Below are 19,719 nucleotides of genomic sequence, written 5' to 3'. Positions count from 1 at the left end.
GTTAAGTTAAGTATTTATTCAAATAGCTGCAGTTCATTCAAAGTATTTCCACCTCTACGTTGTGATAATAATTTTGCCTCAGATACAAATCCAGTCTCCTAAAGTTAATATAAATTAAGTCATTGAGAAAAATAGTAAATGGTTATACAGTATAAACAATATATAGTGAAAAATATAGTTCTCATGTAATCAAACAAATATCATGGTTACAATAGAAAAATACACACATTGACCCAAAAAATGTCACCATCTACCAGCTGATAGAAATACTGACTCAGAGGAATACTGTTAGGCATAGCGTGGTTAATGGAAAGAACTATGATCTTTTTGGCAGGTTAAATATATGTTTTCTTGTAGGCTTCATGTAGGTTATCTTGAAGGTTTCTGGTTTCTGGAGGAATAATCCCTAGCCAGCAGCATTCTAAAGAAACAAGAATCAACACTGTGTCTACTGCACTTTTAATCAGATTTAAAGCTATCTGGTTACTTGGACATTGTTTACTGCGAGAAACTAAGCAAAACAGTGTTACCCAGACCATGAGGTGAGTCTACCAAAGGATAGGTTTCCAAAACGGGTATTTAGTGTTATAAAATCCTCAGTTCAGTTTTTACTCTGAAATGTGTTGCTATATTCTTTCATGATTTCAATAACACATTATTATGCATTAATCCTACAGCACTATTGATCTAATATTTACATTTACATCATGGTAACCATTTGTCCTTTCTGATTTTTCTTTCACAACAATATCGAAAGTGGTAAATCAACTCTAAAATTATTAAAATTAACACTGTCTATTGCCCCACAATACATGTTTATACCTTCGAAAGTGTAAGCTTTTTAAAACTGCAATATGTAACTTTTTGGGCGACTCAACCTAATTCACATAAAAATGGGAGTTACTGTATCTGTAATTTCATTGAAAGCAAGTCTAAGAAGCAGTATATCTGTTGTATATGCACTATTTCTATGCTTCCGGTTAAGTTTAGCTTTTGCATCTTTTACTTTCAGTTTTGTACAAACTTCAAACATCTGAAAATACAATATTTTTGGATATGGAAAATATATTTCACAGCGGTTTAGTTGGTACAATGATTCAATATACTATAATTGCTTGTTTTGTCACAAACTGAAATTAGGTGAAGTATTAGAATGTTAACAACCAGAAAATGGCATAGTGCTCTTTTAACATTTTCACAGAGTTTATGTAACTCTGTAAAGTTGGCCAACACTGGTTATTATTGCCTTCACTCTACATTGGTGTTAAGTGTTAAATCGATTCCATCTTAGTAATTTTTTTTTTTTACTTACAACCATTTAACATTAGGGTGTAAACACTTCTTATATAAATTATATGTAATTCAAGGGACCAGAGTGGCCCTGGTCCAGACGGTGAAGGGTAAAGTTGTCCCTAGACGCTGATCTTGGGTCAGTTTTGCGTTTTCCCCACTAATGGTTAAGGTTATGATTGGCGGAGGGGAAGCCTAGATCAAGAGAAACTTCACCCCGGAGTGATCTAGACATTGTTTGGCAGGGACACTTTGACAGTCTTTATTTCTGAGATATGGGAGGACTTTTGGATGATGCAGCTGGTGGTGGTAGTCCATGTGGTGCAGCACTGCCCCTGGGCCAGTTTAGTCAGAGCCATGGCAGCATGGATCTCTCGCCACTCTGCCTCCTCCCTCCTCTGGCCTCTCTCACTTTTCACCTCACTGCGAACAACATAAAGGAGAGATTTAGAGCCTTGACCGTATCATTAATGCAAACTCCCCAAGATGAAATCATCATTCACAACAGGGAGACTTCCTACTAACAGACAACAGCATGTATCAATAGAAATGCATCTGCCTAGACTGCCATTATTTGCTCATCCCAATGTGGGTGTGCCACAACGAAATGTTGCATTATTACATGTTTATGAATAATACTAAATCTTTATGCTGGACTGTGAAGTGAATATGTGTTCTTTCTTATGCATCTAGACCACTTATATTCGATATAAAGAATGGTATGCTGTATAGAAGGGGTCCATAAACAGACAAATAAACATACTCTTACCTGTCACATCTAGTTGATGCATAGTTCACTGTGTCTGAAAACATGGATAGAAAAAAGCCAGAATTACATTTATTGTACAGGAAAGGCCCAAAATAATTTAAGTATGGAGTTTTCTGGAATCTATATTTATTTACATACAGTACCAGTCAAAGGTTTGCACACATTGTAGAATAATGAAGACATCATAACTATGAAATAACACATATTGAATGATGTAGTAACCAATGAGTAGGTGTGTCCAAATGTTTGACTGGCACTGTATGTATGAGTGTTTGTTGGCATTGTGTTTTCTATTGGCATTGTGTTTTCAGTTTCTGTGTGCATTACAGTATTTGTGTGTGTGTGTGTGTGTGTGTGTGTGTGTGTGTGTGTGTGTGTGTGTGTGTGTGTGTGTGTGTGTGCGCACATGTGCACATGTGCACTTTAACTGTGCCAGAGGGCCTTAACTCACTGAAGTACTCCAGTCGGGCTGCTCATAAGCACTCCGGCCAAAACAAATGCAATTATATTTCTCCTGTGCCTTTTCAGATGGAAAAATACAATATCTGTGCAGTGTCATGAACGCAGACACTCTGTTTCCAGGTCTCCAGAACTCGTTTGCATCCATAAAGTTATTTCACTGTTTTCCAATCCACCCTCTGCCCTCTCCCTTAATGTTTGGCTGACTACTGCAGATCATCATACATCATAGAAATGTGTATGGGAGTATTGTGTGAATGAGCGACATGTACTCCCTCTATAGATCTTTAGTGGCAGTGTCTCACCTTCTGGGTGTCTTTGGTTCCACTAAACATATTGATTTGAGCTCAAATGTTGGTTTATCAATCTACAAAATGCACTTTGTTTACAGTTTGGGTGTTATCATCATTCTTTAAGATTCGGTTTATAAATGAGTAAGAAATAGTGTGTTGATTTGCATGTTTTTCATGTGAACACAGCAGGAGGGCTATCTGTTTTGTTGAGTCAAGTCAGACGGACCAAAATATATTTCTCTTCAGGGAGCTATGAGCAGGAAAATTAGAGGCCAATTGCGAGCGTACAAAATGCCGCTTTCAATATTCGCTGCCTGAAACATCTCAGACTCCTATTTCTATAACAAGGCCGAGGCCAAGAGCAACTACAGGTAGACAATAAATCATTTGACGCCTCTCACATTTTGCTACTGAATGTCTACTCTTTTTTGGTGGTTCTGACATTCATGTTTTAAAAAATAAAACAGTACTTTCTGGAAACCTAACACTAAATAAAAACGCACATGTAAGTCATTATGGGGAAATTGGACTGTGTTTGTCTCTGCGTCATTTATGTTTTACAAGAATTCTCCATTAATTTCACTGAAATAGTGTTTTGTACAAGACCTTAAAAATCATGTTAGCTTCTCTCAGACCAAGTCTGACCTAGGACATCAACTACAACAAATATTAAATTCCTTGGCTTACTCTGAAAATAACATTTCCATTCTGATCATAGAAGTCATGAACTCATAAAGTAGTGTTGCACAACCCTGGACTTCAAGGGGATGCAGTGGCAGATAGTTTTCACTTGCCCTCAAAAGTTAGTCAGAGCTGCATTGGCACTACAGATCGAAATCAGTTGCTAATTGAGAGACAGATTGAAACCAAGCTACCAAGAATTATAACTGTTCATCTAGGGTATCAGAAAACGAGGAACTTCTGTCTCAGCATGAATGTTTTCATTTTGCAACAAACTAGGTAAAAAAGTGTGCAGTGTCCTCACTCCATATAAAACATGAATCCAGTAAGATTTATTAGTCTCTGGCTCCTTGAAGGGAAAGACCACTTGTTATAGTTTAACAGTATATTTCAACGTCAAGTTCCCCAGTGTGTAGACACTTTCTGAAGACTTTCACTTGGCAGGCAGATTTAGTGTTTGATGACCTGTCGTTATATTGGACATCCAAGAAACAACACTAATTAGCATGTCCCAGATAGGCGTAGTGACTCTTTTACCACTCCCTAGTGCAGTGTAAAAAAGCGTTAACGTTCTGAGTTCTTTCGAGACTGCATCAAGGTTCAGCACTGCTCTCCACTCCCATTCCAGAGAAGCTCTAAGCACCCTCTAAATACTCCAGGGACACACCAAAAAAATTGGTGTGCCTGTATAGAAATCTGAAATGTTTCTTGATATCTGAATGTAATGTTCTGTTCTACCAATGTTCTGTTGGTAGCCTACCCTAAAACGAGGTATTTTGTGACATAGGCTAATGAGGTAAGAAATTGATGTGATATATACTGTAATGTGTTTATAAACAAATTTGAGAAACTATACTTGCAACTTTGAGTGTGGATATAGTTATTTGAACTTCCAGAAGCAAGTCTGTGGTGCTTCAGTAACAGGGTCTAAGCAAAAATCCACATTGAAACGCCATTTATACCAGAAAGGTCCTTATGTCTCACCTTGGGGACAATAAAATCTCAGACATTCTGTAATTGACCCTGAGATCTGCTATTTTCCACCATGGCAAGGAAACAACGCACTCTAGAATATGGATCATGGAAATCATAGGACCAATGAAGTAGTCTACTACTTCGTCTTTGGCTAAACAAGATCAAGGATTTTATAAGCAATGGATTTAGATGTCAGCACAAGTTCCCATTAGCTGTTGCTTTGGTTCCAGGACCTTTCTGGAGTTTAGAGTTGTCAACCTGATTTAGGGCAGTGCTCCTAACTTCAGGTCCTGAAGTGCACCCAAGTGTCAAACATATCTCCCTCTAACCTAGTTGTGTCTTGTTAAAGCTTTCAACATTGACAGATAAGACCAACTGAATGAACAGAAGTTCTGCAAACCTAAAGCGGCAAATCTTAAAGCTGCAATATAACTTTTTGGGCGACACGACCAAATTCACATAGAAATGTGAGTTATAGATCTGTCATGTTCGTTGAAAGCACCTCTATGAAGCGGTAGATCTGTTCTATGTATGCTATATCTATGCTTTTTGTTTCTCAAAATAATTTTAACTTGGTTAATAATACAAATCGGAATAAAAATGATAAACATCTAGAAGCTAAAATGCCACCAATGCAAGAGCACCAACCTCTGCCATATGGACACATTGGTTCACCATGAGCCATTGGCAGCTAAATAAATGACACAGCCTAGGCCAATGTAGCAGTAGGCCTATAACTTCTATTGTCAACTAAGTAAAAATGCATAAACCTGACAAATAAAAACTTAAAATATCCTGATGAAAATGCAGGTTCTTTTATCTCTCTATACTCCGCCTGTCTGTCACCCTTTCTATCTGTCTTACTAGGCCCAGCCCAATGACTGTATATGAAGGTCCAGCCCTAAGCTTGCAAACTTGCAACATTGTATCAACTAGCCTATTCCGGGCCCTAAGAGTTTCCACACCAGTGAGCTCCAGACAGACACAGCTGTTTTTGCGCAAAAGGAAACGTGTTCAGGTAGGCTAATTTATGAAGTTTCCACTGGATATATGGGATCCTCGGAGCATGACATTTTGCTCTTTCACACCGAAGCCTGGTGATTATCGAGGGGGAGAGTGTTGGAAAGATTTTTCAAATACTGTGAGGAAATATTGTTCACAATGGATACATTTTTTTTAAACTAACTTTATTGAAAAAATGACTGAGAACCTCAGCTTATTAGTGGTGGTGAGTTAAGACAATCAGAAATCAGACATCCAGTTAGCCTATGTGTGCTAATGCTCGCACGCTCCATCAACATTAAGAGGACAGAAAAACCAGACACTTGCTCATTGCTCACATGGAGCGCTTCAAACAAAATACAATGAAAACATTGACAAAACTCGTAAATGATGGTATGAAATAAACCAAAACTTGTTTCTCACAAGTGTAGCAGGTTGTGACATTTTCACTCCAACTTCACAGTAAATGACTATAGGCCTAATTAATCCATGCATTAACAGAAATGAATGTAACCAAATGATGGGGATTAACGATAAATTTACTGGTGACGTGTAATGGCGAATTTATGAAAATAAACAATCAAAGGGCAAACAATTAACACAAAACAATAATGTGCAAGAACTGGCAGGAGACAGCTGAGCCATTCTGGAGAGAGACTTGCCTATATCTTTGCCACACACACCCCTCTCCTTCTTCTTGTCTCAACATTTCAAATTATACTGAAGACACATTATCTTCACATATTTTAGATGCATTGCGTTTAACTGACAGCCACATCTTAATAATCAGCTAGGCCTATTGCCACTCGCGCTGCCCAAATTGAGGGCCTCCCAACTAGGCATAGGCCTACACGCTTGTGGTTTGAAACAATGCAGCTTTAAAATAAGCTAATGAAGTCATGCTCTCTGGTGAAGTATTTTGAATAATTTTATTTCTGTATACAGTAGACAGGAGTAATTATATATTTTTGGCAAATGTATTTCCATTTACTTTAGGCTGCAGCGATACGGTTGCCAAATCTTTTCCTATGCTTAGGCTGCTCCTCACAGCACCCTCCTATGCAAAATATCTTCCCATGGCTATGCCTGCGCCTCATGGCAAAATTTGCAAAGTTGCATGAAATTTGTTATAAAATTGCAAAATCTTCTCCCCGCCTCATAGCAAAATGTGTAGAAATGCAGCAAACTTACTGTAAAACAGCAAAACGTTCTCTAAACGCCAAGGCAAATTGTGCAGAATTGCACAAAATTAACTCTAAAATGTAACATTGTGGCCCCCACCCCCATCAGAGTTGCCCATCCCTGGTTTAGACGATACAACGATTCTCTACATAATGACTGCTTGTTTGGTCACGTAAACTAAAATTAGGCAAACTATTCGAATTTTAGCAACCAGGAAATGGTGGAGCTATTTCTGCATATTCTACCGTTAACCCTTGAAGTAAGCTAGTTGGTTAGCGTTACGCCAAGTCACTGAGCCACAACCGAGTCCAGTCGTTGTAAAGCTACAGTACGTTAGCAATGTCTGCATATGACATCTCTTATATCCTGCGTATGGCAGCGTTCTGTAGATTTTGTTTAGCGTTTCAAGTAAAGTGTCTCCAAAGAATAAGACATCTCTTACCCATATGGTAGAGAGAGTTTGCCTCTGCCTCAGAGGAAGAAGGCGAGACGAGGTCGTCGTCACACTCGTTGGAGCTGAACGACCCTGAGTGGTTCCTCGGGTGGGACTTTGTGACGTCATCAGGGGTTGCCATCACGTGTCGTAGGGTGTCGTTAAGGTACCGGTTCAGCAAGCTGCTCTTGTACTTGGGGGGTGGAGAGACATAGTCGTCACTGAAGGCAGGATGAGTCCCGTTCTCCTGTTTGATGGCACTCTTAAGTGAGGGCCTGGAGAGCTCTGATTGGCTAGCTGGAGTTTGTAAGTGACACTCATCATCTGCAAAAAAATTTAATAATAATGTTGGTCCTCCGTCAACTGCCTTTGTTCTCCAAAAGAGGCTGAATATCTGAATATAACATACATTTTTAAGTTTCAACTGCAGTGTTAAAAGGTCAACAACTCTATTAGTAAAAAAAATACACAGAGAGTTGATTTTGCATAACATAAATTCAGTGGTGTAAAGTACTTAAGTAAAAAATACTTTAAAGTACTACTTAAGTATTTTTGGGGGTATCTGTACTTTACTTTACTATTTATATTTCTGGCAACTTTTACTTTTACTTCACTACATTCCGAAAGAAAATAATGTACTTTTTACTCCATACATTTTCCCTGACACCCAAAAGTACTCATTACATTTTGAAAGGAAAATTGTCCAATTCACACACTTATCAACAGAATGTCCCTGGTCATCCCTACTGCATCTGATCTGGCAGACTCACTAAACACAAATGCTTAGTTTGTAAAATATGTCTGAGTGAGTGTGCCATGGCTATCCATCAATGGAAAAAATTAACATTGTGCTATCTGGTTTGCTTAATATAAGGAATTTGAAATCATTTATACTTTTACTTTTGATACTTAAGTACATCTTAGCAATTCCATTTACTTTTGAGACTTAAGTATTTTTAAAACCAAACACTTTTAGACTTTTACTAAAGTAGTATTTTACTGGGTGACTTTTACTTTTACTTGAGTCATTTTCTATTAAGGTATCTATACTTTTACTCAAGTTTGACAATTTAGTACTTTTTCCACCACTGCATAAATTCACACCCTACAGTGTTATTGTAGCGTGAATTTTTTGTTAATGGCTGGTGTTCATTTTCTACTTTTTACAGAGTTACAGAAATTTAAAAAGTGTAACATTAACTCTGTGTGGAATGGGACACTATAGACACTTGGGTAGTGTTAAAATGAACACCTAGAATTGTTGCGATTACATCCCCAGCTATAACCCTGCTTAGCCTACCCCCAGTCTCTCTTACCCTCAGAGTTGGTGTCTTCACTGCTGACACTCATTCTCTCAGCGTTGCCCTGGATGTATTTATTGTAGAGTTTGATCCGTAGAGCCCAACTCAAGTCTGGCTGACTCACTGTGTTCTTCAACCTCCGCCGGGCATTGGCAAACCAGTTTGAGACCTGCAACATAAGCATAAAGAAATTAAAAAAGGAACATTAATTTGATGAATTTCAGAACTTCAACTTGTCAGCTAAAAAAATGTCTGACTGGCTTCTGCTTTTACTTCCATAGTAGTATCCATATGACCAAACCCAAACCTTGCTTTGAGGGGTGTGTGGTTTGCCTCAGCTCACCTGTACTAAAGTCATGCGGGACCCCAGGGCAAGCAGGACCTTCTCTGTCTTGGTGGGGTAGGGGTTGTCCTTGTGTTTGTACAGCCACTGCTTAAGAGGCCTTGCCATGTCCTGAAGCGCCTGGCGCTTGTGGCAAACTTTGACCCCGCCCAGACAAGACCTGTGTGTAAGGTGATATATGATAGAACTACGCTTAATCTTCTGATGGGAGAGGAGTTGTCATCATTTCATGGTTTATTACAAGGATAAGGTTGCAATACCTGATATATCAGGAACGGACTAGGACCAAAAATCAGCCCACGCATAGCACTAACTTCGCTGATAACTTCGTTGAAAAATGTACTTTCTACGAATGTGATATGTATAGTTGTCTCTTAGCAATCTTAAGATTCATGCACTAGCTGTAAGTCGCTCTGGATAAAAGTGTCTGCTAAATTACTAAAATGTAAACGTTATGTAAATGTATTTTTGGTGGGAATCCATAGATGTCACTGTTGGGCTGTGTAAGCAAAAGTTTGCTCTCATGTTTGCTCTCTAAAGTTTGCTCTCAGTGATGGGTCAGGTTCCTTAAATAAACAGATATAACCTGGTTCTCCCAATTATTTCGAACATGCTTTTTGATCATGATCATATCTGTCATCTCCTTGCAATTTGAGTAAGTAATGTCTAACATACACAACACTTACAATTTATTTTCCATATGACAAGATTTTTGCAGCATTACAGACAATGTTCAATATATTTAATAAAATATAAAGTGTTTTTTGTGTGAAAAAAAATTATAAATGCAAATATGGGGCTGCACTGAAGATATTTAAGCTGTGTAAAAATACATCGGATCAATTACCACGTTTCCATCCAAAGTTTTTATGAGAGTAAAGTCATATGGTATATAACAAATCACGACAGCTGTGATGGAAACAGGAGATGTCGGTACAATTTTATAAACGCCGACAGAGAATTTGTTTGTTCGACATGATGGGATCTTTTTGTGTCTGTAAAATGAGTTAATGTGGGAAATGGTGGTGGAAGCGCCTTTATGCGCAAATATTGATATAATAACCAGAAGTAAACTTGGAGTCACTCGATGATATGGTGTGTGTTCCACTACGACTCGGGAAACCGTGCAGTTTATTAGGCTACAGATTAAATCAATTATGAGGAACTTCACAGGGTGTTGAAAGTGCATGGTGATGGAGCTTGATGCTCCTTTACAATAAATATTGATTGAGGGTCTTATTCTGGTGACATGACGATCGATACTTGACTACCATTTGACAAATAGAAATATTCTCGCTCTTATCCATAATAATCTCATCAGTATCTGTATCCGTGAACTGTTGGCTAGAGCGCACGTGCCAAGACCGGTCTTGGCCATTTGCTATATAACTCGAACAGTTTTTGTGACAAAACTTTCATTAGAGTTGAACATGCACGGGAAACATGTTGAACTTTATATTTTTATTCGGTACATGAAAACTTAAGCGAAAAAGTACATTTTGTGTGCACTACATTTAGAGGAAACCCACCACTGGTGGGAAAATGTGCATAATTGGACGGAAACCTAGCTACAGGGTTTTTTTATTTTGCCGTTTGTAAATTGCGATGTATATGACAAAAAAATAGAAATTGTGCTTACCCATACCTGCTATATTTAACAACAGGGTTGTCTTCTATTGCTTCTTGACATGGATGTAAGTCTGTATGCTGTCTATCGGTTACCAGACAGTCAACACCATTTCTCCTGCGCTCCTCCAAAATATTTTGTTGATTTGACCTCTTCACAACAATGTTGTTCATCTTTTGATTGCTCGTTTTATCCAAACGTCAGACGCAACTGCAGAAGTTCAAATCCGAATACATGTAGTAGCTTTCCATCCTCACTGAGACATACAAGCAGAGAAGTAACCCAGAGGTCTCGTTGCGCTCAGGACTTAAGCCACCTGTCCAAAAGACAGCTCATCTGGAGGAGCCCCTTGGAACCAAACCATTACAAACCAGACACTGATGCCAGTCTTGCCTTTACCAATGAGAGAGTGTTGTCTGGGTAGTTCAAGTAACCTGCTCTCCTGTGTCTAACTGGCTGGCTATGGCTCTTTCAACATCCAATTAAAGTCAACCGATTTCTCTGCTCTGTGGAGGTAGCTGTTCACTGTATGTTGTACCAAGACTTGGGATGAATACCATGCAACAAGAACACCAATAGATGAACTAGCGTGTATGGATTGTGACAGGGATCAGCACATCTTGGGCACTTTACTGAGATTTTTTGAAGTTTGTAAGCATTAAGAATGTAGGCTATCATACATTATTAAGTCATCTGACACATGCTCCCGATATTTGCTTCATAAGGATCATGAAACCTTGTGTTTTTCCTCAACTCCCATGTCTGCAGATAATATACGTTTTACGAAGGGATTCTGGAAATGTATAGGTGTAATGACACGGTTTCTAATGTCCACTGAAACCCCTCAGCTGTGTTTTGCATTAGCTCAACTGGGTCTATAACTGGAGATCAACATAAATCATCATAAGAGTGAGAGGTAGTTATGTTAGGCGCTCACAATGAAGACAGTAGAAAAGGAACCATTTTACGGAACACTTTACATTAAGTTGCCCTTACACCTGTGTAGTAACACTGTAATTGCACTAGAAGCAATTTGTAACATGTTGTTAGATAGTACCAAAGTAATTACATAGTAATAGAGTTGAGCGGTTGTTGTAAGAGTAATAGGGTATGGTTCCTAATTTCACAGGTAACTAAAGTACTATGTAAGATCAGTGTTACTGTAATAACAGCATTACTACACAGGGGTAAGAGTAACTTAATGTAGTGTTACCAGACATTTGAAAAATATATATACTTTATTTTACAACATCGGTGCGCCGACCCCACCCCAAGCAACAGTGTGTGTGCATTAGTGAGAGTGAGTGAGATAGAGAAGAGGGAGTGTAAATATAGTGGTGAGCACACTTATGTGTAAAAAAAATGAAGCAGCACTATAATTGATAGTCAGCTGTGCGGTGATGAAAACTCGCTCTAACAGAGACATTTGACTGTTCATAAGTTACTTTATGACAACCTTCAGGCTCTGTGCCCAGCACAATGTTGGGCACTTAACTTTTACAGTAATCCCTCAAATGAAAAAGAGTCAAATAAAAGCCTCCAAATACTCCCAACACAAGCAGAAAATGTGTTTTTCTCAATCTCAAATCTGTATTGCAGACAGCGCATACCTTCCACTGCAGTTTGACGCTAAAATAAAGTTTTATACCCTATTGAACACCAGATTACCAAAACACTACACAGTCCCTGTCTCTGCACTAGGCTACTTATCACACACACTTGGAATGATACGGCAGCTTGTACCAAAGTACAGGTAGACTTCCCATGACACTCAACCACACACATAATTCAGCAACAACAGGGAAGGTTCGGTTTAAACATCTCAAAGCTGAAAAACACATGCAGCATCTCCCATCGGGTACCATACATTTCACCCATGCATTCCTTAGCGGTAGTCCGAGAATATTACATGGCATCACAGCTCATAAAGTCCTGTCCCTTAGCGATACATTAGGCTGTGTAACGCCCTGGCCATAGAGAGGGGTTTTTTGTTCTTTATTTTGGTTAGGCCAGGGTGTTACATTGGGTGGGCGTTCTATGTTCTTTTTCTATGTTTTTGTATTTCTTTGTTTTGGGCCGTGTGTGGCTCCCAATCAGGCACAGCTGAAGTTCATTGTTGTTGATTGGGAGTCACACATAAGTGCATGTTTTTCCGTTGGGGTTTTGTGGGTAATTGTTTCTGTTAGTGTTTGCACCTGACAGGACTGTTGGCTGTCGGTTTTCTCTTTTCTTGTTTTTGTATAGTGTTTACGTTGTTCAATTAAATATTAAATGATGAACACTAACTCCGCTGCACCTTGGTCTTCTCTCCAGTACGACAGCCGTTACAGGCTGCTCTTTCTTCATTCAGTAGCTTGGAGACCTGTGGAATAAACACATTGGGAATTGACTTTGTCTCATTTAGGTAGCTTGGAGCTGTTATGTTCCACAATAAAACGGAGAAGATTGGTTACCTTACTTTTTTTAAACTGTTTGTATGCTTTGAGAGCTTTAAGGACCTATCCTGCTCGGACACGGTTACATTATTGTGTCTACAAGGGTCAGAGTCAATTTCATTTCAACTCGTTCAATTATGAAAATGTAACTAAATGTAACATGTCCAATTGCCCTCTATTCTTAGTTAGGATCCTTAAAGAAGCATGACATCGTACACTTTTAGCTTGTGAAATATTGCACGTTTACAAAATAGGAATCGATCATATCACTGTGTATATTTAACTGTACTGAAATCAATGGTTCTAATGACCAGTTTACTTTATAGAGGCATTATAAAGGCTCATACACACTTATAACAAGTTATAAAGCATTATACCTGGATGCTAAAAGTAAAGTATTGCCCTGGCCATTCCTTTGTTCTCTAAAATAGATCATAGGTGAACTGCAAGCCACTGTAAACAAAGAATAGAAGGATTTTCATTGGATCATTACACTCTTTTTAATAGGATTGGTATGATGTCAGAGGGTGCCTGTGGATGCTCAATGCGGTTATAAAATTATATTGCCATGCTCAGATGGATCCATGGCTAGTGTCTAGCAGCAAGGCTGCCACGGACAATGTCCAAAAGTCTGGTATTAGACGGTCGGCAAGATTAGGAACCATAAACCACTATTTCCTCATCAAATAATTTAGCCGTTGAAAACATCCAACAGTAAGCCTGTATCTTTAACTTAGCAATATTTGCATTAAATCACATGATTTCCATTGTAATAGTTGCCTTGTAATAGTTGACTTGAGGGCAAGACAACACATTTTTTTCTTAGCATTTTTATTTCAATGCTTCTGGACGATTCAGCCATATTTTCATCAAACAATCAACAATCTTATACAATTACTAAATTCCGAACTCCTAAGTGAGCAGAACCAATTACAGTAAGGTCCGTGATTTGGTAATCTCAGTCTAATTCTACTTGTCGAGACTACACATCCAATAAAGTGTGGCTTTTTATGTTCCTAATAACTCTTACAAGTTGACCACCCAGCTAGCGTTGCAAAGTACATGCTATTAAGTCATGGCACCAACACAAGTCAATGAGCGTCTGCGTAGCCAGGCGCTAAAATAGAACTTGGTTATATTTGTGACGCTTGACGCACTGGAAGTCCCACCTCTCCAATCTCCTCATTGGTTTTTAGGAGCATATACCCACCTGGGTGATTGAAAGACGAACTGAAGTCCACACTCCAGTCCAGTTGGTGGTTGTAATGCACCTTAAAGTTGGTTGCCAACCATCATATAAAGTCCAAAGAAGAAGAAGCCTGGAGGAGAGATTACTAAACTCAGCAAAAAAAGAAACGTCCCATTTTCAGGACCCTGTCTTTCAAAGATAATTAATAAAAATCAAAATAACTTCACAAATCTTCATTGTAAAGGGTTTAAACACTGTTTCCCATGCTTGTTCAGTAAACCATAAACAATTAATGAACATGCACCTGTGGAACGGTCGTTAAGACACTAACAGCTTACAGACGGTAGGCAATTAAGCTCACAGTTATTAAACTTAGGACACTAAAGAGGCCTTTCTACTGACTCTGAAAAACAGCAGAAGAAATATGCCCAGGGTCCCTGCTCATCTGCGTGAACGTGCCTTAGGCATGCTGCCAGGAGGCATGAGGACTGCAGATGTGGCCAGGGCAATAAATTGCAATGTCCGTATTGTGAGATGCCTAAGACAGCGCTACAGGGAGACAGGATGGACAGCTGATCGTCCTCGCAGTGGCAGACAATGTGTACAACACCTGCACAGGATTGGTACATCCGAACATCACACCTGCGGGACAGGTACAGGATGGCAACAACAACTGCCCAAGTTACACCAGGAACGCAAAATCCCTCCATCAATTATTAGACTGTAGGCTGAGAGAGGCTGGACTGAAGGCTTATAGGCCTGTTGTAAGGCAGGTTCTTACCAGACATCACCGGCAACAACGTCACCTATGGGCACAAACCCACCGTCGCTGAACCAGACAGGACTGGCAAAAAGTGCTCTTCATTGACGAGTCGCGGTTTTGTCTCACCAGAGGTGATGGTCGGATTCGCGTTTATCGTTGAAGGAATGAGCGTTACACTGAGGCCTGTACTCTGGAGCGGGATCGATTTGGAGGTGGAGGGTCCGTCATGGTCTGGGGCGATGTGTAACAGCATCATCGGACTGAGCTTGTTGTCATTGCAGGCAATCTCAATGCTGTGAGTTACAGGGAAGACATCCTCCTCCCTCATGTGGTACCCTTCCTGCAGGCTCATCCTGACATGACCCTCCAGCATGACAATGCCACCAGCCATACTGCTCGTTCTGTGCGTGATTTCCTGCAAGACAGGAATGTCAGTGTTCTGCCATGGCCAGCGAAGAGCCCGGATCTCAATCCCATTGAGCAAGTCTGGGATCTGTTGGATCGGAGGGTGAGGGCTAGGGCCATTCCCCCCAGGAATGTCCGGGAACTTGCAGGTGCCTTGGTGGAAGACTGGGGTAACATCTCACAGCAAGAACTGGCAAATCTGGTGCAGTCCATGGGGAGATGCACTGCAGTACTTAATGCAGCTGGTGGTGACACCAGATACTGACTGTTACTTTTGATTTTGACCCCTCCTTTGTTCAGGGACACATTATTCCATTTCTGTTAGTCACGTCTGTGGAACTTGTTCAGCTTATGTCTCAGATGTTGAACCTTGTTATGTTCATACAAATATTTACACATGTTAAGTTTGCTGAAAATAAATGCAGTTAACAGTGAGAGGACGTTTCTTTTTTTGCTGCATTTAGAAACAAACTCGGTTTACCCTTTTATCTGTGGATTAATTGTCAGAGTACAGGACCATTTCTGGTAAAATAACAACCCAATGTTTATATGCCAGGACAAATTAGCTAACAACAGCAAGCTAGCTAGCTAATATTAGTGTCCTGATCGCGTCTGGTGTGGGTGGACAAAATCAAAATGCTTGCAATGGTGCACGCAGACGCAAGTGCGCACGAGTGGTGTGGTCAGGCGGCTCGAGAGCCTAAATCCCCGGGAAACACATAACTGACTTCACATGACGGCGGTTTCATCTTAAGACACGATGGACACATTTACACTCTTTCACACCCAATTGACAGCATGATCCAAAAGAGGAAGGAAATCCCTCTGTACTCACAGGAATGCATCCATTAAATGGAATTACTGAAAGATTTACTGGGCGTGTTGTGTGCTGTATGTCATTCTCCTCATTAACCGTGAAATATGTAATTGTTGAATGGAAATGTTTGTCAATGGTATGTCACTTATGACAATTTTCTGACATTGTTTGTAATCATGAACTCTTGACAAGTGCACACTTCACAACTTTGAAATCATACGCTTGCTTATTAACTTTACACATGAATACAAATTCTAATTAGTTATCTTACAACGTAATCCTTTCACATTCAACCACTCCTCCCACAATGTCTGTACAATTCAATTTTTATTACCATTCCAGCAACAAAAGCAATGAATCTGCTTCATCTTGTCCATGTTCCCTTGTTAACCTTTCCCCGTCAAATTATCTTCTATTAATTTAGTTTCACCAACACTTTTTTCATATATTTTGTTAAGGGTTGACTATGCTTGTGTGCACTGTTTCCTTGTTCTATATGCAGCATGCTGTTAGTGTTGGTGAGTGTCTGGGCCGGGTAATATTTGCTCTGGGATACATTACAGTTAATTGAGGTATTGCAGCTGTCAAAGTAATTACATGCTCGTGTTTGTAACTTGGCAGGGGGAAGGTCTGTGTGACCACAAGCTTTTGGAGGTTTTTTATGTTTCAACCCTAATTGCCAATGTAGAAATGCGAACTCGAAGAAAAGAAAAGCTGGCACGTAGGCGGCAGGGACCAATAACACTGTTTTGGACATGTAAGTACTATGGTCAGACAGGAGGCGTAGGGATTTGGATTCCTATAGTTCTTTAAGAGCCGTGCTCTGTGACTAACTTGAAGTTGGGACTAGTTATTTGTCATGAAGGCTGTCTAGACTCTGTCTACATATTACAGATATAAATAATGATTATAGTATTTTAGATTTAGTCGAATGAATCTGAGTTTGTACATTATTTTCTCTGCCTTGAGTGCTTCCCCTTACACTTCTGTATTCCCTTCAGGGGTGTGACCATGTTCCTTGACATTTCCTGTTTTGGCAGAAGAGTCCTTTTCCAGTTTAAAAGAGGAAATCTAGGATTCAAACAACAACGAAGTGGTCACCCCACAGGTAAGGGATAGGACTTGAGAAATGTAACCACTCTCAATGTTGACTAAAAACTGTTGACGGCCATGTGTAATCTATCCGTTTTTTTTTTATGTGCGTCAAAAGATGAAGTGAGTTGAACTTATGAAGGAAAAATGGATGTGCAATTCTCTCTCCCTACGTTTCTTCAGTCTCTGTTGCCTGAATCACACTATAGGGCCAAGCCTAGCTATACTAGGTTGGCCTGGTTATGCATCCATGAAAGTGGCTGGAACTGTGCTGTAAAGGACAATGTGAAAACCAAATATCTGACCCCACACAGTACGGTTTGACACTATAGTGTGAACACAGGTGGCCGGTGGCACCTTAATTGGGGAGGACCGGCTCATAGTAATGGCTGGAACGGAATAAATGGAATGGTATCGAACACATCAAACACATGGTTTCCATGTATTTGATATCATTCCATTAATTCCATTCCAGCCATTATTATGAGCCATCCTCCCCTCAGCAGCCTGCTGTGAGTATGAATGAGACATGAATGACCAGGCTCTTAGTGTGTTCAGCACAGGCTCTCTGTGTTCTGTTTGGTGTGACTGGTCCACTCCACAGGAATCCACTGAGGCGCCGCCGTCTCAAGCTTTTCCAGCTCCGCCCTCAGTTTGTTGAATGCCATGGCGAAATCGCCATTGACGACGACCATCTCAAACAGGTGGCCGTAATGGCTATCCATGGCTTCTGCTGAGCTAATCATATCTTCAAAGTCCTCTTCCTGTGAGAAACAAGAAGTACATGTGTGAATTCTGAGTTCATAAATTCTACAGCTGAATTCTCACCTGTAGGCCAATTGTAGGTCATGCTTTGGAAGGATGGTAGTACGGGTATTTCCATCCAAAAACATGACCTTTATCACTCATTGTCAGGTGATCCTGCCTTTAGATGCAAAGGGGTTTATGTTGAAAACATCACATGACGTGGCCAATAAAGACCAGCATCACATAAGGCAGGGATGGGCAACTTTGATGGGGGTGGGGACCACAGAAAACAGAACTCATCATGAGGGACCACAGTCTGTGTACCCACATTTCATGCAATTCTACTCATTTTGCCTTGGGGCGGAGAGAAAAATGAGCAGTGTTACAGTTAATTTCCTGCAATTCAACACATTTTGCCATAGGGTTGAGACAAATGTTTGCAGTTTTTAATATGATAACTTATGATCAAATGGGCCCTACCTCAGTCGATAATTCAACCATGCTTACTTCAAGTTTAGATAGCTGGCCGCTAGACTAACTTACAAATCAAAAGAAAATTAGCTGACATGGGATAATTGAGTGACTGCTGATGAACAACCACATTTTGAAATTACATCTTCTAAGTTGTAAATTAATGATATGTATGCATTTATTCTTCAAAAATATAACTTATTGCCTCATGAGCTTATTTCAACTGTCGTACCCCATCAGAACCCAAAATAAAAGCTTTTTTTACTAAATGAAAACAAACACTATATAGCCTCAAAAATGGTTTGCGTCCATAGCTCTGTCTATGAATTTGAGCGTGGTTACATTACTCCAGCCCCATCCCTCATATTTTTACAGAAACAGGGGCGGGGAGTAGCTTTGTTTCAACTGCTGATTGACACTTTAAGGTTGGAGGCATACAATATGCTTAAATCATGTTAGGCCCTGATGCTTGACATTGGGCAACCTTAGACCATGGTGCAACCCAGATGTGTGACCCTATGTTTTCATAGAGGTGGTTGTGACCATAAACTGAATGAGAATACAGATGTGAGTTTTGAGAGTGACCTGACAACACCTGCCAAGGCCCTCTGTCCCATCCAGAGACACACACACACACACACACACACACACACACACACACACACACACACACACACACACACACACACACACACACACAGGCAAACAGGTATGTTCTTTTGGAACATACAGTGGGGTCCAGACTGTATAAAATAATACAAATACTGAGCTATAATGTATGCTCCAAACAATTGGGAAATTATATTATTTTATACAAATGCATTTATGCACCCTTGTTTTCAGTACTCCAGCACTCTCCCCTTGCGAAGATAACAAAATAGCCTTTTTCTAAACTGTTTTATGAGATTGGAGAACACATTGGGAGGGACCTTAGACCATTCCTCCATACAGAATCATTCCAGATCCTTGATATCCTTCGTCTGTGCTTATGCACTGTCTTTTTCAATTCAAACCACAGGTATTTAATGGGGTTCAAGTCAGGAGACTGAGATGGCCAATGCAAAATGTTGATTTTGTGGTCAATTAACCATTTCTTTGTGGATTATGGTGTGTCCTTGGGGTTATTGTCTTGTAGGCAAACAGAGGCAAACAGGTTTTTGGCTAAAATGTCCTACAATATACAGTCTTTTTTGCTCATCTTTATCAAGGATTCCAATCATTTTGGACTCCACTGTATATGCAGCCCACCCCGCAGCCATTTTATTTGTGACCTTTTGGCCACTGGCTACTCTTATAAGTCAGAGCGTCAACCATGTTTAAACTAAGTTGTGTGTAACCTCACACCACCTCATGCTGCCATGTTACAAGACCTGGGACACAAACATGTTTGATCATGTGTGTGTACAAGAAGTGAGAACAGATAAATATTTTTCAGTGTTCCCCTG

The 19,719-nt window shown here is 39.9% G+C and overlaps 2 protein-coding genes across 2 annotated transcripts in view; both read right to left on the bottom strand.

The window, feature by feature from the left end:
* Nucleotides 1-7,021: 7,021 nt before the first annotated feature.
* On the bottom strand, nt 7,022-10,761 carry LOC115156598 (homeobox protein Mohawk-like). Its single transcript, XM_029704092.1, has 4 exons — nt 10,368-10,761; nt 8,729-8,888; nt 8,401-8,554; nt 7,022-7,408 (listed from the first exon to the last, which is right to left on the bottom strand). Exons 1-4 carry the CDS (start codon nt 10,526-10,528, stop codon nt 7,056-7,058), a joined length of 828 nt encoding a protein of 275 aa, XP_029559952.1. The 5' UTR covers nt 10,529-10,761; the 3' UTR covers nt 7,022-7,055.
* Nucleotides 10,762-17,547: 6,786 nt separating this feature from the next.
* Nucleotides 17,548-19,719, bottom strand: part of LOC115156595 (MAGUK p55 subfamily member 7-like) — a 52,798-nt gene continuing 50,626 nt past the window's right edge. Inside the window, exon 16 of the mRNA XM_029704090.1 lies at nt 17,548-17,820. Coding sequence (XP_029559950.1) covers nt 17,611-17,820 — 210 coding nt within the window. The 3' untranslated portion in view covers nt 17,548-17,610. The remainder of the gene's footprint in view (nt 17,821-19,719) is intronic.

The sequence above is a fragment of the Salmo trutta genome, chromosome 21 (genome assembly GCF_901001165.1).
Source record: "Salmo trutta chromosome 21, fSalTru1.1, whole genome shotgun sequence".
NCBI lineage: Eukaryota > Metazoa > Chordata > Actinopteri > Salmoniformes > Salmonidae > Salmo > Salmo trutta.
This window is presented reverse-complemented; position numbering and strand designations above follow the sequence as displayed.